Below are 24,813 nucleotides of genomic sequence, written 5' to 3'. Positions count from 1 at the left end.
CAGGAGGAAGCCGACCAATGATTCTCTCTCATCACTGATGTTTCCATCTCTCACTCCCTCTCCCTCTTCCCATCTGAAATCAATAAAAATATTTTTTAAAAAACCCAAACCAGATAAACCAAAATAGTCCCTTCAAGCTCTAAAAGACTATAGAAATTTGAGGAGAGTACACACACACACACACACACACACACACACACACTGACTCAGTATGGCCCTGCAGTTCAGAGGTTAGGGTCCACACTGTCCAGGAATAGGCTCTCGGAGTAAAGACCAAGCCCTACGTGCCTGCTCATGTAAGACTGTCTTCAGTGCCCCCCACGCTGCTAGCGCAGCCAGATTCCTCTGCTCTAAAACTGGATTCTGCTGGTGGTTAATACAGCAACTCTGTAAACTTATCAAAACCCACTGGAATGTACACTGAAACTGAGTGAGTGTTTTGGTATGTAAATTAGATTCCAAAAAAGTTCTTTAAAAAAGGCAGATTTGTGCTCTGGATCCACTTGTGAATGTGAAGTTCTGTGGATCCAGCTCAGCTCTGCTTCCTTATAAACCCCATCCCTTCAGCCTGACACTACAGTAAATACGGCACGCAGCGAGTGAGGGTAGCTCTGCGCAGCATGTTCTGCTTCAAGTAGGCTGGCTCCCACATGCCTGCGCGTGGCATTCCCTCCCCGTGCATTCCGTTTCCGTCCATCCTACTTCATTCCCCGTCACCCCATCCCATGGGGCTTGGTTTGCTTTGCGTTAAGCCCCTGCCTCAGCAACACACGGCTCCATGATCGGTGCCGAGGACAAAGGAATGAAGAAAGAAAATGTCTGCCTTCCGGGAGCCTGCAGACTCACCTGTTCATTGTGAAGACGGAGATGAAATCAGGCAGACAGAACCCTGACTGTCAACACTTATGTGGCGCTCACTGTGCGCTGGGCATTGCTTTCAGTGCTTTTTCCTATATGAGCTCATCGCACCTTTAACACTCCCCTGGATGGGAGGTCCTATTGTTATTTCCACTTACAAAGGGGGGAACTGAAGGAGAAGAGGACTGAGCAGAATGCAAGGCCGCAGAGCAAGTAGGAGGCAGAGCCGGAATTCCAATAGAGACACCTGGCTCCAGAGTCCATGCTCTTAACCTCCACGCTGTGGACACACAGGTCAGAGGTGGGAGGGTTTCCTGAGGAGGTGGCATCTCAGTTAGCTTTGGGAGAGGAGATGTATCTTCCTCAGACACATGGGAGGGAACACAGAGCGAGAAGCATGGGCGAAGATATGAAAGTCTGCAGCGGGATGTGTTTGCGGATCATTCACAACGCGGTGTGGCTAAAATGTAGAGAGAGGGGCGGCAATGCGGGTTGGAGAGGAGGCCTGACATGCTGGGGGGACTGGACTACACCAGGTGGAGGTGCTGTCTTCATCAGGAAGCCTTGACCAAGAAGAAGCAGAAAAGCATGGCCGAAATGGGCTTAATCCATAAAAACATGGATTGCTGCTTCCCTATATCAGAAAGTCCAGGAAATACTTCTTCTCCCTCTGTGATTTACCAAATAAATATTCTCTTACAGTTTGGGGCTTGGCTCTGAATTCTTACCTAGCCAGAACCCAAGTACTGAGGTAAGATTGCTGTACCCAGGACCCAGGTTTGGTCTGACCCCACCGGTCAGAGACCTGGTACTGTTCCCGCCGCCTACAGCAGTTTGGACAAATCATGATGGAGCTCTTAGAAAGGGATGGGGCTCCCCTTACCCAGGGTCACCTATTTGCACCAACCCCAGGTCAGTGAGAGAGGAAAGGGGGAGTGAAGGCCAAGTAGGCAGACAGTCAGCGTCTCCCAGAGAAAAGTGTGATCTTTTCCCTGAAGGTGATGTTGGTCGGAGATGGGCAAGTACTAGGCACTCAAAGTTAAGACACAACCAAAGTGAAGTTTAGAAACAATCTTATTTATAGTTCTATTGATTTTTACCACTCTAGCCTGCATCCATGAGCCCGCCTCCCTCCCTCCCTCCCTTCCTTCCCTCTTGCCACTTCCCTTCTATTGAACACAAATCCACTGAGGTTTAAGAATTTGTTCCATATTATTCTTAGTGCTGAAATCAGTCCTGTGAGCAACACACACAGCTTTTTCCTGCACTTTCTATAGACACAAGGGTCTGTCTCCCTCCACTCTCTCCATCCCCCACTGCCTGCATGAAGCCTTTTATGAACACCCCAGCCCCCAGCGATCTCTCCTGCTCATCAAGCTTTTTCTCAACCCTGAGGCTGCTTGACAGTTCATGTGGAACCTGATGTGAGAAAACGGGAGTCTGTGGACATTCAAAGTGTCTCAGACCTAGAGAGCGCCTGTTTCTTTCCCCCACCCCCAACGTACACCCCTCTCTCCTTTCACTCTCTTTTAAAATTCTCTGATAACCATTATTGGTTTTCTGTAGCCGAAGGGCAAAATTAATAAATTCCTAGCCACAGAACTTGCTTGAAATCTAATAATGATCTTCGACTGTTAGCGCTGGGATGAAGGATGAAGATAATAAAACAGGAGGAGGGAAGGAGAGGTAGGCAATGCAAGGGTGAGGTGCGGGGGTGGGGATCAAACCTGTCTACTTGAAACTGTTGTTGAGTAAGACCAGGAATCAGCGGCTGAGAAAAGAAGAAGGAGCTCATCAGCTCAAGATCCGGAGGTGGGAGGGTTTTGGGGCAGTAAGGGGATGGGGTACCTGAGAGCAGGGAGTGGCCCAGGACCAGAGGACTAACGTGCCATCTTAGTGAAGGCTTTTGCACCCCACTCTCCACCTCCACATCTGGAATTAGAACCACAGGCTTCAACAAAAAGGAGATCGCCTTTACATTGCAAGACAGAGAAAAGCAGGACAAAGTTCTCCTACATGTATTAAGCTAATGCAGGATATGTGGGAAGAGGAGGGAATGATGGCAATACATATGGACCGACTATTGCTATACTATTATCTTTTTTAAATGTTTTGATTTTTCAGAGAGAGAGGAAGGGAGAGGGAGAGACAGAAACTTCAATGAGAGAGAAACATTGATTGGCTGCCTCCTGCATGGCACCTACTGGGGATGGAGCCCACAACCCAGGCATGTGCCTTGACAGGGAATCAAACCAGTGACCTCTTGGTTCATGGTTCAATGGTCAAACACTGAGCCACACCAGAACACCATTGATATTTCTTTATGGGAGTCTCTATCTGATGCGTATCTTGGAAGGCAGTGGGTAAACCTGAAAGGCTCTTTGGAATCAGACAGCTGTAGGTTTGGTTCCATGAACCATCATCTGCCAGGCGCGTGGTGTTGGGAGACACTTCACTTCCGGGGCACTGTTTCCTACCGTGTGGAATGAGATTCCTGTTCTCTGTACATTCTGCCTGCATGGACTGTTGGAGGAACAAACGGAATAATGAATTGGTGGGAGTCTCCTAGAGACGTCCCAGTAAGTCCATGAGGTTGGTATTTCTTCTGGGAAGTTACATCTGGCTTCCCAAAGGGCCCACACAGGGCTCGCTGAGTAATTAATGTGTAAACAACTTTGATTTTTCATTTCAATGACTTTCTCTCTCTCTCTTCTGTGCCTCTGGGTGTCTCATATCTCTAGACTCATCTGAAAGGGAAGAGGGGGAGATAGGCTACATCTTTTAATTCCTCTTGAAGATAGCCAAGAAAGGCGTTCTTTGGATTTACACTCATCCCCAAAGAATAAAATTTTGATTCCAGCAATACTTTTAGATTCCTAGTCAGACAAAACGATATTTTCCTAGGAACCATTGGAGAGTATGCTGCCGACCAGATTGTCCGTTCGTCCAAACACTTTAGCAGTATTTTCCACAAACAAAAACAGTCTTATGTATAACAACAATATAATCATCAAAATCAGGAGATTAGCACTGATGCATTACTACTACAGAATCCCCAAGTCCCATTCAAGTTTTGCCAAATGTCCCACAATTTCCTTTGGGGAAAAGGATCCAGGTGAGAATGAATCATGTGTTGCCTTTACTTGTCATGCCTTTTGGTCTGGAATGTGTCCTCAGTTTTTTGGTCTTTCGTAATCTTGAAGCTGTGGATGAAAAAAGGGGTTCTATGGAAAATAACCTCACGGGGAGATCTGAGTATAAAGTCCTAATTGGGCAGGTCATGGTGGGTAGTCATGCCTGAGGCATATCATTTGTTAGGAAAAGGTTTAATTTGTCTTAAGCAAGCCCTGTCCATTGTTTCTGTGCATCTATGCTAACACACCTCTGAAATAAACCTTAACCATCCTCAAGAGAGCACATAATCGTAACTATCCTGTAATCCCATCCCTGTGTTGCTTCCTTTCACGTTCAGGTTCAGGTAATCTTTTTCTTTTTTAAAAAATATATTTTTATTGATTTCAAAGAGAAAGGGAGAGGGAAAGGAACATCAATGATGAGAGAGAATCATTGATCAGCTGGCTCCTGCATGTTCCACACTGGGGATAGAGCCCACAACCCAGGCTCTATCAGGAGTTGGGCAAGAGTTGAACAATGCTCTGATCAAGAGTTGAACAGTGACCTCCTGGTTCATAGGCTGATCCTCAACCAATGAGCAATACCAGCCGGGCTTCAGGTAACCTTTTTAAAGTTTCCTCATTAGTCTCAAATGCATGGAAGAAAGTGCAAACTGTTATTCTCTGAAGCATTTATCTCAGTCTGTTGAGATCTTGCTTCAGGTGTATCTCCAGTTTGGCTCAAATACATTTTTATAAAAATTCTCTATAGGTTTGTTACATCGACAAAGCTTTTGATTTACCGCTCCTTTCAACTGGGGTTTGTCTGATGTTTCTTCATGATCAAATTCAGGAACGGTATCTTTGGAAAAGAATATCACCGTAGCCATGTTTCCTGGTTGGGGCACCTTATCAGATGGCTCATGTTTTTTATTTTCCCCATTCAGGCTGATTTTACTTCATTCATTCAATTAGGGTGCTGCCTACCAGCAGTCTTCTCTCCTGTAAAGTAACTTTTCCCCACTCTCTAATGTGTTTCGGGGATGGGGAGGTACTATGAAAATATCTCTTCATCAAACAGTCAATGTATTTATTTATTAAGGATATTATTATTGAAAGGCAGTTACCTATTTTATTGACTGGGTTATGTTATCTTCTATATAATAAAAGCCTAGGTGACCGTTATGATGCACACTGGCCACCAGGGGGCAGATGCTCAATGCAGAAACTGCCCCCTGGTGGTCAGTGTGCTCCCACAGAAGGAGCGCAGCTCAGCCAGAAGCCAGGCTCACAGCTGGCGAGTGCAGTGGCGGCAGCAGGAGCCTCTCCTGCCTCTGTGGCAGCGCTAAGGAGCAGCAAGCCAAACAGTAAGGAGCAGTGAGCAGGTGGGCAGTAAGGAGCGAGGGGTCCCGGACTGTGAGAGGGATGTCTGACTGCCGGCTTGGGCCTGATCCCTGCGGAGCGGGTCTAAGCTGGCAGGCAGACATCCCCTGAGGGGTCCCGGACTGCAAGAATTTCGTGCATCAGGCCTCTAGTGTGACTATAATTATTTATTTTGATCCCCCAATCGTACTAAATTCTGGCTCTGTGTCCTTTGATGTGTCTCCATCTTATGGACTTTCTGAGACAAGATGTTTTATTTTCCTTGTCTTAGTCCTGGAATCAGCCATTTCTTCAGAGAGTAGATTCCTTCTATTGAACGTGGTGTTGAGAAGCCAAGGTCTGGACAGCAGGTATGCTCATTGCTAATGTGCATGTGTGTGAGAGAAAGAAGAGAGAGAGAGAGAGAGAGAGAGAGAGAGAGAGAGAGAGAGAGAGAGAGATGTGTATTTTGGTTTATTTTTGTATTATAACAATAGTAATTAGATTAGCACTTTTCAATATATATTTCAATTACTATTAATCAATAACGTATGAAAAAGAGATCCTAGGTCACCTGAGTTTGGCAAGCATTGGATTTCCTGAGGCTTGAACAGGCGCCTGTGCTTGGTGACCATCACAAAGGGCTGCGCAGAATGCAGCCTCTATTGATGGAATGCCAGCCCCAGTGCTAGAATTCTTGGTTGCTTCCAAGCGATATAAACGATATACTTTTAAAGTTTTACTTGAGTTCTCTACAGCGTATTTGTCATCACTGTTTCAAAACATGCTGGAGAAATACGGAGTCCTCTCTCTCCTCCTCCCGCTCTCTCTCCCTCTTCCTCATGGATCCCTGCTTCACGGAATGCCAAGCTCTTCGTCTCCTTTCGGGGAGGAAGAACTGGGGGGAGCTTGGTGCACGCAGTGAGGGTGCTGCAGCCTGTGGGGAGCTGGGCCTGGGGTCAGGACACACTCACTTCTGGAATGTGCTGATGTCCAAGAGTCTGTCTAGGAGGGGGAAGGTGGAAGCCTGCCCTCATAGCTTCCAGTGGAGACAGTGAGGACTCCAGGGGTGATGGGGCCTTTGCAGGTTAGTGGTTAAAGGCACAGCCCCTGGAACAGATACTTTGAGTTTGAATTTTGGCTTGCCCTGAGAGACGGGCCTATGACTTTAAGTACAATAATAGTCCCTATCTTAGAATGCCTTTGTGAGGATTCGATATGGCAGCTGCATGAAAAAAACAGAGCCCACTGCCTGGCATATGGTAAATGCTCAATAAATGGCAGGTTTTCTTGTGTTTCTTTTTTCTTTGTTTGGTGGTGGTTGTTATTTCAGCATCAGCTGAGAGTTTGGATGGTCGATCAGGGAGTCTACAAAAGAATATGCAAGGCAATCAGGAATAAAGCAGATAGGTCTAGGAGAAGGGACTGAGATTTCTCAGTCTTGACACTAATGGCATTTTGGGCTATTTAGTTCCTTTTTATGGGTGCGTTTGTGTGTGTAGGACTGTCCTGTGCATTGTAGGATGTTTACAGCATCCCTAGCTTCCACCCACTAGATGCCAGAAGCACCCTCCCAGTTGTGGCAACCAAAATTACTTCCAGACATTGCCATTACTTCCAGGAGGTGGGCGCAGAACTGTCCCTGGTTAAGAACCTTTGAGCTAAACGAAGCTATTTTCGGAAAGCTGAGAAGTGGCTAGGAAATTACACACACAAACTATTTGCTCAGTAGATTTGGCTGTTAAGAAAGGGAAAAGACTGGAAAAGCATGATTAAGAGAGAACTACTCTTGCATTTTCAATGATCAGTATTTATTTTTAATGAGATATGGTTGAGCATGTTTAAATATTGAAAAAAAAAAAGGCAGTACTGAAGGAGAAATGAAACATTGTCACGGGCAGTTGTTTTCCTGTAAAAGCATCCCTTTCCATCTTGTTCTGGCAACATCACCCAACTTCCTTTCTCCTTCTTCCTTTTCTAGTCTTCTCTCCTTCACACTCCACACGGCTGTGGGGGAAGGGACGGGGGCAGATATGAAAGCAGCCTGCCCTCCTGGCCACAGCACATGCCAGGCTTGACCAAGCACCTGGCCCTGTTTATCAGGACTTGTCCCAGCGGAGGGCACGGGCACCTGGCTGGGCCAATACAAATCCTTCCCTGGGAATTTCCACAACACAGGGAGGAAGAGAGAGCCTGTTTCCTCTACTTCAAGATGTAAGACTGTGTCTCCAGACTTCCTGGTGCCCATGCCTATACCTTCCTGAGGACATGAAAGTGATGTAGCCAACACACAGACAGGAGCTGAGGTAGGAGGGGGAGTGGCCGCGGGCGCTCTGTGCTTCTAGAATCTAGGTGGTGGGTATGTGGGCCCACCTCTATCATAGTCATCTCCACAGTCGTGACACCACCAGGTTCCTGTTTACAGGTGAGCGACTGAGGTTTGTTTTTTGCAACAATAAAGGAGGGGTAGGGTATAGTTCCCAGGGCGAGGGCCTTCCATAAACTGGAGCACCTGAGGTCCAGAGCCCAGGCAGAGTCTGCCTTAGACCTGAGTGGGCAGGGCCACGTCCTGGAGTCCAGCAAGAGAGGGGCAGAGGCAGACGAAGCCCAGCGGCTTATTTGGAGGCAGAGGTTCAGGGAGCCATAGCAGGTTTGGTGAGTGAGTGCGCAAGTCACCACCTCATGGACAAGTTACTCTGGTCACACTGTTCTCTCTTCCACTCCAGAACGCATTCCAAAGTTCAAGGGAGGGCTACTATTTACTCATCACTCGGAATCCACTACATTTTAAAAATCCTCTAAAAAAAGAAAATATTTCCAAACTTGAAATATTTCCTGTTATATCTCTTATAACGTACCTGTGGCAAACCTGTGGGTTGTACTACGCTAGTGAACAGCTAATGCGCTGACTGAAATAACAGACAGAAGCGTTCATTAATTGTCTGTAACTGCACACTATGTTTTAACTCCTTTTTAACTCATCCTTAATGCTGCTGAGGATCTGACAGAACGTGAGAGTTGTATGAAATGGTCCAACCGGCCCCATCGCTGAATGGAGGGCTATACAGGAGACATTTCTGGCTGCTTTGTCTAGACCCGCCACAGCCATCGCTAAACGATTCCTATGGCGCTTCCATTCCTATGGCGCTCACATGCAGACTGAGGATCCTTCTCAACATTGCGCTCCAGGGGGCATAAGGCTGGGCTCAACCATGCAACTCATTCGCTATTGTGGATTGGCTTAAGAGCCCTTGAGTTTTGCTCCTATTCACTCCCTGGTGAAGAAGAGGAGCCCTCAGAGTCTGCCCAAGCGGGGAAAGGCCTTGGCGCTTCAGGGAGCCCCTGGCACCCCGTGTCTGCAGCCTTGCTCTCCCATGAAGAAGAGGTGAGATGTGATGAGATGCACAGCCTGTGAGGCCCCCGACTTTTATCTCAGGCGATGACACGGGCAGTGTGACATGCTGGATAATGAATTGCCCTCTTTGCAGGGATGAATAAGTTGTGGTCGGTGATGCAATGATCAATTTGCTCCATCACGCTAAGCTGCCCATTCATCATCCCTACCTGCTGTCAGGAGCGAGGGCCGCTGGTGTTGGCCTCAAGCCGCGGTCTCAGCCATGAAGCAACGGCGTTCAGAGCTGCATCCCCCGGGCTCCAGGCTGCTTTTCATTACAACCTCCCATCAGGGGCCCAGCCCTGCTGAGCCGCCCGTGACTCCAGAAGAAAGAACATCTGTGCTGGCTGGGGCCATGGAGATGCAGCTGATAAAATCAGAAGAGGCCCTTGACAGGGACCCAGGTGGCCCGTTCCACTGTCCTCCAGTGGGATGACGGATAGCACCATGTCACCTCTGTGCCTCAGTTTCTCTATTCTAAAAGGAAGGGCTGGAGGAGACTCTCAGATCTCCATCTCGGACCGAATAGTTCCCCTACAGATATTTATAGTGGAAGGACCATTGGTGATTTTAACTCCCCCATTCACTGAGGCAATAAGAGCATTTAGTAACTGCTGCTGGTTTGGCATCAGTGAATCGCTAAATGGCAATGCTCCCCAAAACGGAGGTACAGATTCAATGCCGGCCCTATCAAAAGCCCAGACTTTTTTTTTGTGGTAGAAATTGACAAGCTTGTCCTAGATTCATATGGAAACACAAGGAACCCAGAATAGTCAACACAATCTTGAAAAAGAAGAACAAAATCGGAGAGCTCATGCATTCCAATTTTTCTTACTTTCTCTCTCTTTTATCTCATTTTCTCTCTGTACACACACACACACACACACACACACACACACGGTCCTGGGTTCGATTCCAGTCAAGGTTGCAGCCTCGATCCCCAGTTGGTGGTGTGCAAGAGGCAGCCAATCAATGATTCTCTTTCATCATTGATGCTTCTATCTCTTTCTCTCCCTTTTACTTCCTCTCTGAAGTCAATAATAATAATAATAAAAAAGATACGATGCCCCCTTACCAATAAATACTTCAGTGTCCACTTTCTAAAAGCAAAAATATCTTTAATAACTCTAATTCAGTTACTGACAGCAAGAGATTATCACAGCTACAGGACTAAGGTCTAATCCGCACATTTCTTCACGTGTCCCCTGCTAATGTCCTTTATAGCAGAAGAAAACCCCAGCTTAGTGGAAATCCTCTCACAATGTAAACATATACCGAACCATCATATTGTGTGCACTTTGAATACATTGCAATTTTATCTGTGAATCGTATCACAGTAAAGTTGAAGAAAATAATCCGTTTCTATGCCACACCATTTCTTTGGACTCCTTTAATTTGGCTAGCTCCTCATTTGGCTTTGTCTTTTGTGACCTTATCACTCTTAAAGGTATAGGTCAGCTATTTGTAGGATGCCCTCCAATCTGGGTCTTCCCCATGTTTGCTGACGATGAGATCTGGGTTATGTGTTTCCGGCAGGCAATGCTGTGGCCAGGAGATGGTTGTAGAAAGAGGCCAGGGGACTGTCAATATGCTGTTCTTCAAACTCACGCTCGAGCTCCAGCAGGCATCCATGACTTTTAAAAGCTTGCAAGGCGACACACATGTACCAGGTTGGAGAGACTCACCTCACCTAACCTAAGCATGTAAGACCTGGCCTCCTAGTAGAAGAGACGTTTAAATTGAGACCTAAAGGACAAGTAGGAGTGATCTTACTCATTGGAAACTGGTAGTGGTGCTGAATGGTGTGCATCCAAAATAGACCTGGTGACAAGAAAGCAGACACAATACCTAGACATGAATACCCACAGAGTGCAATGTAGGGTGGAGGCAGGAGATGCAGGCAGGGGCATGTGAGACGTTTGGACTTCTTATAAGGGCAAGGAAAGACTATGGAATGAGTTCCATCAGGAATGACATAACGAGGATTCTGTGTTGGAAGAAAATATCCCCGAGGCCTGGATTTGAGGGTGGCAGGAGTGAAGGCAGGAAGTGTGGTGAGGAGTGGATAGCCATGCCAAGAGAGAGGAAACGGTGACCCAGGCAGGATGGTAGGGGTCATGGAGCTCAGCAGCCCTGTTACACAGTAGCCCTGCGTGATGAGGGTGAGTTCAGCGATGGGGCGATGTCAGATGCTGTGAGCAGGCTGAGACAGGGCTTCTACATGGGACTCTGGAGGTTAGATAAGGCTTCCCAGAGGAGGTGGTGTATTCTGAGCCCTGATGGATGGGGAGAAGACAACCAGATGTACAGGCTGATGATGCCTGTGTTGTAGGCAGGAGGGACAGAGGCACGAGGAACTACAAGCACTCAAGAAGGCTGGTGCTTCTAGGAGGGGCCTGGGGGACGTGACTGAAGAGAGAAGCAGGGCTGGACGCCAAGGGCTGGTTTCCCCCTGAGAAGGGTGGGCTTTGTCTTCCTGGCAACAGGCAAAGGAGAGCGATGGAGAGGTCTAAAGTAGGCTTGCCATCTTGAGGAATATATTTTAGCTGCAGGCAGAGGGGTCAAGGAGGCAGGAAGAAAATCTCAGAGGCCAATCTGCCAACGCTCAGGAAGAAATATCTGCCCAGTGTTTGCATGGATTGGAGCTGAAGACGTGGGAGCTATCATCATAACTCAGCACAGGGAGCGGGCCAGGCAGGCCCCGCCGGGTCTTCCCGGGCTCTAAGGGTCTGTTTGGCAAACCTTCCGGGTAATAGAAGAAATCTCCTTCCCACCCAGAACACTCCTGCTGGCTGGGGATGGTGCGAGCGGGGAAGGAGCCAGGGGCTCGCTCCGGTGAAGAGCAAAGACACATGAGCAGTGAGTTCTAGAGAATCCATCCTTTCTCCGGAACACTTGCCTCTTCATCAGGCCCCACACAGGCCTGTCAGGCGCGAGTGGAGCTTTTGTGCATGTGCCCACTGGGCTCCCGTTGCCATGGTGATGGGGCCATAAGTCACGTCTGCTGCTTCTGCACAGAGGCGCTGTGATTTATGCCTGCCCAGCTGGGATTGTAAACTTTTTTTTAATGTTCAAAATCCGTCAGAGCAAGGGCGGGCGGGGTGTCTCTGGCTCACTTTGCAGGAGCGGTTGCTGTCAGACCTGCCTGCGATGCTGCCACTCGCCCCCACAGCCCGGGCGCTGGGCCCATGCAGCCCCTGGCACCAGAAGGAAGGGTTCCTATAGCACTTGTGGGCCAGCAAACAACCTTATTTGTGAGACCTTCCTGTCATCCCAGGTTCAGTCTATGCATGCCAGCTTTTCCCTTCATGCTTCAATTTCTGGCTTACGAACCTGCACCATATCCCGACTCCTTTAGAATTGGGACTTTACAGGGATGCAATGGAATGAACATAAATTTGAAATCATGCCTCCTGAGTCTTAGTTTGCTCATCTGTTCAATGGGGCTAATATAACATCATCTAAGGTAGGGCTTCTCAACCTTGGCCCTGAACTGAAATGGGGGGGGGTTTAGAAGGGGTGCACTGTGCATTGTAGGATGTTTAGCAATATCCCTGGCCTCTACCCACTAGATGCCAGTAGCACCTTCCCAAATGTGGCAACCAAAAATGTTCCCAGACATTGGCAATGTCCTCTGAGGACAAAAACCATCCCCTTCAAGGCCCGTGTCACAGAGGAGGGAAGCGAGCCTTTTCCTTTTGACTGATGATACCTCATCTTTCATGGGCTACTAAAGTCTTTCCCTGAAGACCAGGCCCTTCTGGAGTATGTGGAACCGTGGGCTTCCCTGACTGCTTCCCATCATGCCTCCCAAATGCTGCATACACCCATGGGACTGGGCACCTCACAGCTGCCTCCCTCACCCTCTGGCACCTGTGCAGGCCCCGTGTCCAGATCCAGTCACAGGCCCTCCCTGGCGGTTCTGTTTCACGATGGCTAATCCAGCCTTGCTGCACGTCGGAGGGTGTGGACAGGACGCTTAGAAGGCAACGTGATTGTTCATCTTAGTTTATCTTGTGACCCCTGCCCCTGACGTGCTGCTAAAGCCTGGCCCGTCTGGGTGAGACCAGGGCAGGGATTGCTAAGAGAACACCGTGAGACCCTGGCAGGCAGAGGGGATTCTATCAGCTGAGAACCACCGATGTGATGGCAGCAGGTCCTTCTAGTTGGGGAGCCTATAGTGGTTTAAACGTGTCCCGAACTCCAAGATGCATTCCAAGTCCCCTGCAATGTGGGTGGTCTGTGTACAGCTTAAATTCTAGCATTCGATTTGTAATACATTACAAGTGACAATGATAGAGCCAGACAGTGTCTAGGAAGGACCTATATGGCGACTTCGACTCTGCCTCAAGCCAGAAATGTATCTCAGGGAACTTATTGGCATCAAGGTGAGATTATCTAAATGTACCCCCCAGGGAACAGGTAGGTGGATAAAAGCAGATAAAGGGAGTAAGACAGCTCCATTTCTAATTCATCCTCAATATCTCCATCCACATGACTTTCTTCTGCATCTCGGCAACCAAAGATCTCTCTTATTTTACAGGTGCACACAGCTGTCAAGTAATCAGATGCAAAGCTGGAAAGACCTCTGAATTCCACCAAGTTCAGAGAGGACTCTGCGCTCACAACTCCCATCCGAGACTGAAGGCGGCCATCATGGGCTCGTCACCACACTTTTCCCAGCCGAGTCTGTCCGTGACCTCAGAAATTCTTCCAAAAGAATATCCTGGGCAGCCCTAACTCACTTATCTGAGTGGGCAAATGAGATGTCTGATATCTGCCCTCTCTGATTTAGCCCAGCCTCTAAGGTAAGTGGATATACAGAAGCCCAATGGGTTGGAGTAGATGTTTAGCTCATGGTCCTCCTATTCCCTTCCATGGTTGTGCCTGCGCTTGGTGACCCTGCCCCCTAATCATAGATGACTAACTAGAGGTGAGCATCTAGCCCAGCCGTGGGCAAACTACGGCCCGCGGGCCGGATCCGGCCCGTTTGAAATGAATAAAACTAAAAAAAAAAAAAAAACCGTACCCTTTTATGTAATGATGTTTACTTTGAATTTATATTAGTTCACACAAACACTCCATCCATGCTTTTGTTCCGGCCCTCCGGTCCAGTTTAAGAACCCATTGTGGCCCTCGAGTCAAAAAGTTTGCCCACCCCTGATCTAGCCCATGCCAGGCCCATACGATTCCTGCCCCAGGAATTTTCACAAGCAGCAGCTGAAGTAAGAGAAGCCTTCACTCTCGGGGAGTCAGGATGAGCACACCACTGCCACGGGTGGGGACGGGCAGGAAGGAGTTTCGTCCTGGGAGAGAATGCAGCCGTGCAGGAGTGATGCAGAGAAGGTAGGCAGAACCTGGCAATTCCCTTAATTCGCCTCATCTCTGTGGCTAAGCTCACCTCTCACCTTTCCTTCCCATCATGATCATGGCGTCCTTCTAATACAGTTGTCGTTAAGCTCATTTTAACTGGGTTTCTGTCCCCTGAAACCCAAGACATCCTGGCTCATAAAGACCAGAAAGAGTTTCCACACAGCCAGGGAGGGAGGCATGGTGAGATGAAGAATGACGCAAGGTGCTGAGAGCAGAAACCTATATTCAGATTCCAACTTGTCTGCCCACCAGCTGTGCTATTTAAGGTCTTAGAATGCCAGTGTCCTCACCTGAGGAAAGGGGGCTTTAAAAACAGCTTCTCTTGCCCAGCAGGTATGGCTTAGTGGTTGAGCACCAACCTATGAACCAGGAGGTCAGGGTCTGGTTTCTAGTAGGGGGTGTGTAGGAGGCAGCCGATCAATGATTCTCATCATTGATGTTTCTCTCTCTCCCTCTTCCTCTCCCTTCCTCTTTGAAATCAATAAAAATATATTTTAAAAAAACAGCATCAGGAAGATGGCTGTGGGATCATCTAGGAGAAGCTGTGTGAAGGCCTCTACCCAGAAAGCATGTCCATGCTGCCACTCATCACTGTCTTCAGTATGGATTCAGGACGGAAACCCAGGTGCCCCGACTCCCAGCTCAGCCTGCTTTCATGCCTCTCCCTTCTCTCTCTTTTTTCTTCTAAAAACCTGCGGTCCCATTTCAACATCAGAAGTTGAAAAGTGTTTAACTTCTAATGCAGATGTAACAAGTCATTTCTCAGTTTCACTGTATCTGCAAAGCCTTCTGTAATTCAACATCAAATATTTATTATTACATTTATTAAAGTTTTAATAATTTAGCATCTGCTGCATGGCAGCGAGGAGCTTAGCTAACTGGTTCCCCTGTATCCAACCGGGGTCACTTCAATATTTATATTGCAAAGTTTCCATTTGGGTTTCATTTAGCAGAGCCCGTGCCGTGGCCCTTTCGCCGGAGCTGACAGTTGGCGCATGCTCCAGCCTCCCTGGCGGCCAAGGCTAAGGGAGATCTGGTGCTGAATGGCGTTTGGAGAGATTTACCGAGTCTGGGCAGAAACTCATCCTAATAGACTTCACTTTTATTACGATCGCTAAACTCAAACGGGGGAAATATATATGTCTCCGGGCTTACTGGCTGAATGACAGGCAGGGAGGCTGTGAAGAGTTGTGGGCATACAGTACATCCACTTGGTAGGGCGCGTGGAGGCCTTTGTAGGAATGCTTCCCAGAGGGGCTTCCTTCTCCTAACAGGAGGGGTATGGTCCTGCAGGGCAAGTTCTGATGCCCAAATTCCCGGAACGCAGCTGCAAGTGCCAGGCAGACCCCCTGGTTCTCCCAGAAGCTCCCCTTTTCCCACTTAGCACTTAGTCTCCCAACAGCATGGGATGGACTCCCGCACTCACGGTGGACTAAGACAGAAAGTCCCGTGAGCCTACTCCTCGATTTTACAGAGAACCCTCCTCCACAGTAGCCAGCATTTCCTGACCACTCACCAAACAGCCTGAGTTCAAATCCTGTTTTTGTGATTCACCATAATAGTTGGGCAGATAACTTAAACCTTTTGAGCCTCGGTTTCCTCACCTGTAAACAGTAGTAACCCCAGGATTGATTGACTTGTTGTGCAATCAGAAGCAGTGCATGCAGCGTGCTCAGTCAGGGCCTGACAGAAAGGAAGTGCTCAATACATGGGAGCCATCACTATTTATAACTATGGGGCTAAGCATTTAAACGTATCTCATTCGATTCTCAAAAACATCAACACATAGAAGAGCAGTTACCATTCCCATTTACAGAGAGGAAACTGAGGCTCAGGAAGTTTAAGGAACTTAAACAAGATCAGCTAGTGAGTGGTGGGGCTGGGATTTGAACCGGGGGACTCTGGCTCCAGCGCCCTCACTATTCCCTTTATCCAACCCTCCTCTCTTCCGTGTTTCAAGCAGGTAAGTGAATTGATTGCCTATTGAAGTTCTTTTCCCTTTGGGAACGTCTGCACATCTGCATGAATAATTGGTGAGGAAGGGGAAAGTGCAGAGGCATGATGGGGCTGAGATGCTAATGAGAACGGAGGAAGCCCACCCCTAACTCAATATCCCTGCTGCGAAGGGAAGTGCTCAACTGCCATGAGTGTGCTTACATGCACGCGAGCGCACACACACTCATTAACAAAATCCACTCAGCATTACTCACCTCTGATAGGAGGGAGGAATCTTGAGAATTAAGCCAAACAAGGTCTCTAGCAGGCACTTCCCCCAGACTGTGTTGCCTGGGCCTTCCCATCCAGGTGCCTCCTGACATGTTATCACCTGCCTTGGCCTGAACTCACTCCTGCCTACTCCGCACACCTGATGGCCTGCCGTTCCTTCCCTCTTGCCCTTGCCCTTGCCCTTGCCTCCTCCATGGTTAGGAGGAAGGATGACACAGCCCTCCTCACTATGGTACAGCTTCTGTACCAGGAACTCCAACATGACTCTCCTGACCCCACGGCATCATGTGCTCACTTGCTTATCTTTACTACAGTGCCTGCTTAAATTCCTAAAATGCCTCTCCTTCAACACCAATGACACGTCAGAGGCCGTACGGGTTATTCTACAAATGTTATGCAGTCCTAACAACAAAATCTGAGGGAAACACAACAATCTGGACTGTGCAGGTTTGGAAATGGAGGTTTGGAGAGGTGACCGGACTTGGCCCAAGAAGTTCAGGGAGCCAACTGCGGTGCCAGGATTCGCACCCAGAACTGCGGGATCGCAAGCCTACACTCTCTTCCTAGTCTCTGTATGTCTAGGCCTGGCAGCTGTGCCCATCACACAGGGGCACCTTCTCAGCCTGAACTTTCCCACTACCCCTTCCCCTGTCCCAAAGCACGGCATCTTCTTGTTTGCAATATTGTCTCATTCCGTGCAGGGAGATGTCTAGTCTTCACATTTTCATACTTCCAATACTGAGCCTGGCATACAGTAGGTGTGCAATAACTTGTTAGTGCTTGGAATGAAGAGGCCGGAAGAACAAGGAACCGTTCTCAATTCTATTCAGAACGAATTCAGTGAGAAAACTGTCACCCACTGAGCAATGCTAGCATGCTTTCCGACATCCCATAGTTCCTTCCACAACATGCAGGGACTTAACAGGGTTCCACCACTTCGTTTTCATTGATTTGAGATCATAGAAAAATCACTAAGGGGCTCCAAAAGCTGGGCTTCTTGGATGGTTATTATTCCAATGATAATAGCTAGCCTCACATCTCTCTTGTAAGAAGAACCCACTCTGGTTGAAACTGTGAAGAAGGCCCAGGGCGCAGCAATCCATGCCTCTCTCTCCACAGTACCTTCCATTTCATCTCTCAAGTCGGTTTCTTGTTCCATGCTCCTCGCTACACCATGGGGGTCCTTATTCATCTCTGTTCCCCTCCAGTCCCTGGCACAGTGGTAGGCACACAGGAAGGGCCTAGCCAAGGTTTTCGGAGTTGAAAGGAAGCTGTATGCAATTTAATTAGAGCGCGCTCGGCTCCTCCACCTTTGGAGCTGACATCATTAGAGTCTCCAATGCTGAAAACCCCACTGCCAGCAGCTTCCTGCTGGGCCAGGCTGGGCAAGGGAGCTGCCCAGGGGAGCGTTCTCATCTTCGGCCCTTCCACTCCTGGCCCTCCCTCCCACCTTAGATGCCATACAGCCCAACGCTGTCCACAGTCCAAGGTTAATTGCCAGTGTTTTCTTTCCTGCAAATGCTTTTCTAATTCCTTTGGTCAGGATTTTTTCTTCCTTTTCCAACCCCCTCAAGGCACTCTGTGTGTCCCGCACACATGCCTCTGCATTCATTCTGCAAACATCTCCATGCACACAAAGCCCCCAGACTTCCCACACGGTATAGCTTCAGCATATTCATTTAAGTCTCCCCAACGCCCCCCTGACAAAGGGATTGATGTGAACGCTCAATACTAAGGCACTATTGATTTTAAGATGCATCTTAGAATGGATGTGGCCCTTCAGCAAAAGAAACAGAAAAGAACTAAAAAGATGAACATAAAACACTGCTATACTATGCTACAATAACAGCAAAGTAATAACTCATACTTCTTGAGGTCACCATGTGTCTGACTCAGTGCTTTTCAATGTATGATATCATTTAGTTTCACCTTCTAGGCATAGATGCTATCTGCACTCCCCACAAGGGCTGGCAGCCACAGAAAAGCTCCTGCAGGGCACAGGTGAGGGGCTCGGATCTGAACTCAGTTCAGCTGAGCTCCAAAGCCCATGCCTTTAAAACAGTGAACTACCTTATATCATACAGTTTATGTTTAATCAAAATAGAGCACACATAAAGAAAAGAGTGCAAATCATAGCTGTAGAGCCAGAGAATTTTTACAGATTCGAAACACCCCAGCACCTACCACTCAGGTCAAGAATTAGTTATCATCAGCGTCACAAAAAACTTTTTGTGCTCTCCCCATGCCACTGCCCCCCTATCACGCAAAGGTAATCCCCATTCTTTCTTCTACCTTCAAGGATTAGTTTTTACTGGTTCTGATCTTAATATATATAAACATATATAGTTGACCCTTGAACAACACAGGAGTTAGGGGTACTGACCCCCCCATAACCTCCACACAGCTGAAAATCTACATGTAACTTTTGACTCCCCCCAAAATTAATTCCATTATTTGTGTGCGGCTTCCATAATTCAATGTTATATTTGTGAGATGGGTGTGGTGGTTGTGTTCTTGAATAGTCATTATTAATAGTATTCCAGGGTATGATCATTCCATAATTCATATGTCTTGTGTTTTTTTTTTTTTATCAATTTGTGGATTTTTCTCCAGCTTTCTAGCAATACAAATGAATATACTTGAATGTACTATACACATTTCTGTTAAGTATATTATTCAGAGTGGAACCGATGGAGACATTCAACTGAAGTAGATACTGCTCAACAGGTTCACAAAGTTGGTCAGTCTAACTTCCATTCCCACTATTAGGGTGTGAGAGTTCCAGTTGTTCCCTATCCTCACTGACATTGGTTATCATCAGTTATTTTAAATGTAGCCACCCAGATAGGCAGTGCCTGAACATTGGAATGCTAAATTGCTCTGCCTCCTATAATGCAAGATTCCTTACTTATGCAAGATTCCGTCACCAACTAAAAAAAACAAAAATCAACTAGCAAAGCGTCTCTAAGTTTTCCTTTTCCATCCTACGAGAAGGCTGATCTTTTTCTTGCTGTCTCTGCTTCTCATCTCTCTGTTGTGATTCCGTGGCATGTTACTGGAGATCTATAATTATGATCTATTATTTATTAATGTCGCACCTATCATCTGATTAGAACTTATTAATTCTTTAAACGCCCCTGATATGCTTGCCTGGGCATTAGCATGTCAAACAAGGTTTATTCCTGCAGCTTGAAAAACTCAACCTACACAGCACAGATTCTGCTGAATGATAATGATCACCATCTTCTTCCCACCCTCACAGTAAAACCAATGGGCATGTGAGACGTAAAATCAAGAGAAGACTTGAAAGGCTGTCTGTCTGTGTGATAGCTTCAAGCCCAGACAAAGGCATGTGGGCCAAGCAGGATAATAATTTAGGACCCAAATCAAACCAGTACTCCAGTTATTCGCACCACTTTTTTTTAAAGGAGAACCTTCATGGTTTGTTGAGAGAGGGTAGAGAAGGAGGGTCCAGAGCTGCAGATTTTCATCTCCTCTACTGTCCTGAGCAACTCTGCTCTGGCCCCAACTTGATGAAAGCATACCCTCCAGGAACCGGACACAGCATCCTTAGCCAGAGCTCTAGGGCATCTAATGCTACTGGACCATGCCCCTTGGATGTCTCCCCCCTCTCAACCTACTACAGTGTTCCTTCCAACTACATCTGACACTCTCCCTGAAATGCGGTCTACAGCTTATATTCTTCTCATTTCTTTTGAACATTTCCAAAGATGTGTTAGAGTCCCTGAAGATTGATACTGTGGGACCCTCTTGGCCGGCTTGCTATTTAATGTAATTCAGATTGAAGGAGGTCAACCAGCTATTTTATCCTGAAGATTATGGCCTTTATCAGCAGCATGACACAGTACATCACCTTCCCAACACTGCCTTCCCCCACCATCACCAGTTTCTACTTGAACTGTACTGTAGTGGGACTCCAATTCATCTAAAATGGGTGCAATGTAACTTTGGGAGTATATTATGTACCAGCATTCACTTATATTATTGAATCATTGTAACTCCTGGGAAATGTTTCAATGAAATAGTTAGGGACATGGGTTCCAGAACTGGAGAGATCTGAGTGGAAATTTGGTTCCATCACTTAACTAGTAAAGGCATCACCTTTATGGCTCAGATTATATTTTACTCTGTAAAATGAAAACAATAATAATAGCATCAACTCATGGGATTGACGTAAGGATGTTATGAGACGTCAGGAGGGTGCTGGGCACATCGGAAATGATCAATGGATATGAATTATTACTGTGAGGAAGGCGCTGTTCTTATCCCATTTGGCAAAGAAATGGAAACTGGGCAAGTGGATGTGACCAGGATCACATAGCTCATATATGGCAGAGATGGGATTCTAACACAAGGTGAGGCTTCCCATCAGTCAGTCTGACAGCTTTAGCTTCACTGAAACCACAAATTCAATGTCAACAGTACAGAACTCTGAGGAAAGTCACTAGAGACCGTCTTGCAGTTGATTTCAGGCAAGCTCATTGGATGTCTTTAATAGACTTTCAACCAGGTGGTCCTTGCTCCACCTTTAAAATGTGCAATACAGAGGAACCTGACCACATGCTTTAAAGGTCTCATCTACTTCAATTCTATCAAAAATGGAAAATTATCATCTACCATTAATTAATTTATGTGTGCCTGAAACCATCTTAGTTCTTCATAATTAACACTTCATTTCCTAAATGCTATCCCTTTTGCAATCTATTCTTTTTTTAAAACTACCTCTTTTGGGAAATACCAATAGCCTGGAAAATCATGTCTGGTTCATCCCCCTCCACCCCCCTGAAAAGCTGAGAAGATGAGACTAAACAACCTGTAAAAAGCAGGGATAGTTGGGTTCTAGGAGCTTGCTATCAAGGTGCCATGGACATATGATAACATCTTGACTCAGAATGACCCAAAGGCAATGGTAGAGTAACAATCACTGGGGGTAGGAATTGCAATGACTCCAATTCCAGTTCAGGGGCTAATAAGCATGTACAAGCCAATTCCAAAAGTATACTGAGTCCATTTTTAATAACATTTAAATTTCTAAAATGCTTCTCCTAATCCAATTGGGAGAAAGGAAAAAACCCTCCAGTGAAAAGCTCCAAGATAGTACTAGGATCAGATCTAAGACCACTGGTTTAATTAAATCAATAAACATTTAGTAGAGGTCCAGTATGAGCTGGGAACTGGGGATTAAGAAGCCAAATAAGTTATTTTCTTTGACCTTAAGATAGTCTCCACTAATGGGACAGAATGATATGTAAGCAACTACTTGAAGCACAGAAGAGTTAGTCTATAATGAAGTTAACTACACAGTATAAAACATGTAAGGAGGGTGCAGTCTCCATCCTTTCATGAATAAAGAACAAACACATTAGACCTGGACATTTAGAACATATGAAGTAGCCCCAAATCACCACAGAAAGCATCGCATTCTCCAACCGTTCACTTTCGCGACTCTCAGATATAGGATTAAGTAATGGCCTTAGATAAGACCATTAATGATTCCATGATGTGCCAGGTGATGTTTTAGCCTATCCCATATTTTATACATGCCCCGAAGTAGAGTAAGGATGTTGAAATACAAGGCCTCGAGGCCCACCAATGGAAGGCACTATTAGGAGCATGGAGCATGGCATACTTAACAGAGTTCCTTACATCATCTACAAGGCAGCAGCCTACTGCAACCGTATGAAGGGTACTTCTTCACAGAGTTCCTGTGGTCCTGAAACAGGGGCTCCCAGGGCTCCAAGAAGTTCTTGCTACAAGGATACTGGAGAGGAACTTCCCTACCTGACATCTGCAGGGTCTTCTGTGACGAGCACGTCAGTCTTGCAGCTGGCCAGGGGGTTGATGGACAGCTCCACAGGTGGGACCACAAAGCTTTTGCTGACAGGAAGCCAGAGTCCTTGGCCCAAGCTGAAAGTAGACCTGCAATGTAAGAGTTTCCATTGGGGAACTCCCTAGGAAGCAGAATGAAAACTGAAGAAATGGATCCTCCCCCCACCCCTTCTCGGACCCCTTTTCTCTTCCCCACCCAATTGCGCCCCCTACATTCTCCAAGGTACAATTTAGGACCACTCTGCTCAGACTTGGATGGTCATTTATTAAACCTATTAATCATGGAGCCCATGGGAGTACAGGGCCTGCTCTCAATAAACAGTGGGCTCTGTGAGGACAGAGACCATCTCAGCTCTGCCTTCCCAAGCACTCCTGGTACCTAGCCGAGTTCCATGCATGACTGTGTAGTCAGCAGGGGAGTCTGCACAAAGGTTAAAAGCATGAACTCTGAATCCGTTTGAACCCAAATCTGATTTCCAGTCTGGCACTTAATTTGCTGTACGTCTTTATCAGCTTAGGTATTGACGTTTCACACGAGATTTCATGGAGCTAGCAGGAACAGGGCCAATAGTTATAGGATATTTTTAAACCACTAGACGAGATAATCAGTAATGTCTCTTCCAGGTTAACTACCTCAGTCCCTAAGTCTAGATGCCAGACAGATAAGAAATAGATCTCCATAGTAACAGGGGCTGTGATGGTACATCTGTGTCCATGAGAGTCCCTCTGCACTCATTACAGCCCAGAAGTGCACAGGTTCGATCAGCTAAGGAGGCGTAACCACACTTCCCCATGAGAACCCCACTTCACTCCCCAGCATCGTGCCCCGACAGGCTTCTCAACTCACCTGAGAATCTTTTCCGGGGCTTGCTCCCCCGTCACCAAATCGTAGCCCCTCTCAAGTGTTGTGTAAGGCCAAGGTCTGTAGGAAGAATAGGAGGAAAAGAAAAGGAGACAGGAGATAATATTACTCAGAAGTAGGTAGGATTCATAAAAGAGTAGCTTTATAAACAAGCAAGTTTTGCAGAAGTAATTTTGTTCTGGCTAAGACTATGTATATGTTAAACAAGAATGTCTCCATCATATGGAAGGATTCAGCCCCTTTAAATCCCAGCTTGTCCATGATGGAGTGATGTACAAAACTCTGCTTCTGTTTCCTCATCGGTCCATTTTAGGAACTGTTCTTGGATTACTTGTGGTCTGGGAGGGGGTGCTACATGTCAGCATTTGTTCTCTAGAAGAGTCATCATGTACCTTTAATACTAAAACGGGGTTTAGTGGGAAACAAGATTCATTTTCCACCGGGTTTTGAAGAAATAAAAACGTTACAGAAAAAGAGTCCTCTTTGTGAAGTGGCTTGGGGTCCCTGGGAACAGAACCGAGGAAGTGGGAACGGTCCTCCATTGTCCCTGCCCAATGTCCCTTGCCACTCACCCTTCACTCTGTCCCCAGTCACTGCGCACACACAGGTGTCTGTGCACTGGGTCGGGGGCATAGCCTTCGTGGCAGCTACACTCTCCTGTAAGGAAAAAGAGAAAGCAGTCTTGTGAAATGCTGTTCCCACAAAACAGTCTTCTCCCCTGCTGTCGGTGCTTTCTTAGAAAATACAGCGAGCTGCTTCATTCTGCCCACGGAAAGAGGGGTTTCTGGTCTACCTGCCACAGTGGGGAATAAAGATTTTATTCATTTGTTCATTCATTCATTCAACGAATCCTGACCACAATGCCCTGCCAGGCTTTCTGCCTGGCACAGGGGATACAGAGATCAAGGTACAACCCTGCTGCTGAAAGAGCTCATGGCTTAATGAGGGAAATAGAAAGTGGCCTCGTGGCCACAAACGGAGGGCTTGTCCTCAGATAGCTAAGTTATGATAAATTACATTTGTACTAAAAGTGTAATCAGAAAATTGAATTCTCTCTGAGTGAACAATCCATGTTCATTTATAAGCCACAGATCAAATGCCACTCCTTCAAATATTTTTGATTTTCCCTTTTGGAAAAGAATTTTTTTCATTTACAATCTCCAGATTTTATTTTAGTTGTTGTTTGCTTATTTTAATTGGTTTTACTCTCCTCTCCTCCCTTTCTTCCCCATCTTGTTCCCTCCCATCTACTCACCTATCCATCCATCCATCAACCCATCCATCCATCCATCCATTCTTGCATCTATCCATCCCTCCATCCATCCACCCATGTATTCATGCATCTTTCTTTTTTTCTGGCCATGTCTTATGAATTCTTGCCAGCATCCCACACTGCCTTAAGTGTATTCCCCTCTGGCCAAGCTCATTTGACATGGTCAGTGGATGTCGCAAGTCCTTCAGAATCCTGGGAGGGTTTTCAGAAACTCTGTCCTACCCCCGTGCTACTCTCTATCCTGCTCCACTGTACACGCCTTAAGGTTCTGATCCAATTGGTTGCTAGTTCTTCCTAAGGTGTATGTGTAAAATGTTCACAGATGCTTTACCAAAAATAGATTCTATATAAAAACGTGTCTGGGAAACACGGTACCATTCCTCAGAGCCAGCAGAGTGTGCTTCTGCATGAGGGTGATGCACATACAGTTTTCCCTAAACTTACTTCACCTTGGGAAGCTTGCTGGTGAACGAGTCACAGGCTTCGTATTCTGTGGAACACA

The 24,813-nt window shown here is 46.8% G+C and overlaps 1 protein-coding gene across 2 annotated transcripts in view; it reads right to left on the bottom strand.

The window, feature by feature from the left end:
* ASTN2 (astrotactin 2) overlaps positions 1-24,813 on the bottom strand; it is a gene marked incomplete at its 5' end in the record, with an annotated part of 643,478 nt that overhangs the window by 381,766 nt on the left and 236,899 nt on the right. The window contains 3 exons of one of the 2 annotated variants that reach the window (XM_081102944.1): positions 22,129-22,266; positions 23,024-23,098; positions 23,611-23,695. In XM_081102944.1, the coding sequence (XP_080959070.1) occupies positions 22,129-22,266; positions 23,024-23,098; positions 23,611-23,695 (298 nt within the window). The remainder of the gene's footprint in view (positions 1-22,128; positions 22,267-23,023; positions 23,099-23,610; positions 23,696-24,813) is intronic. The other variant, XM_081102945.1, reaches the window with a different exon arrangement.

This window comes from Myotis nattereri (assembly GCF_964212035.1).
Source record: "Myotis nattereri genome assembly, chromosome: 12".
Taxonomy (NCBI): domain Eukaryota; kingdom Metazoa; phylum Chordata; class Mammalia; order Chiroptera; family Vespertilionidae; genus Myotis; species Myotis nattereri.
This window is presented reverse-complemented; position numbering and strand designations above follow the sequence as displayed.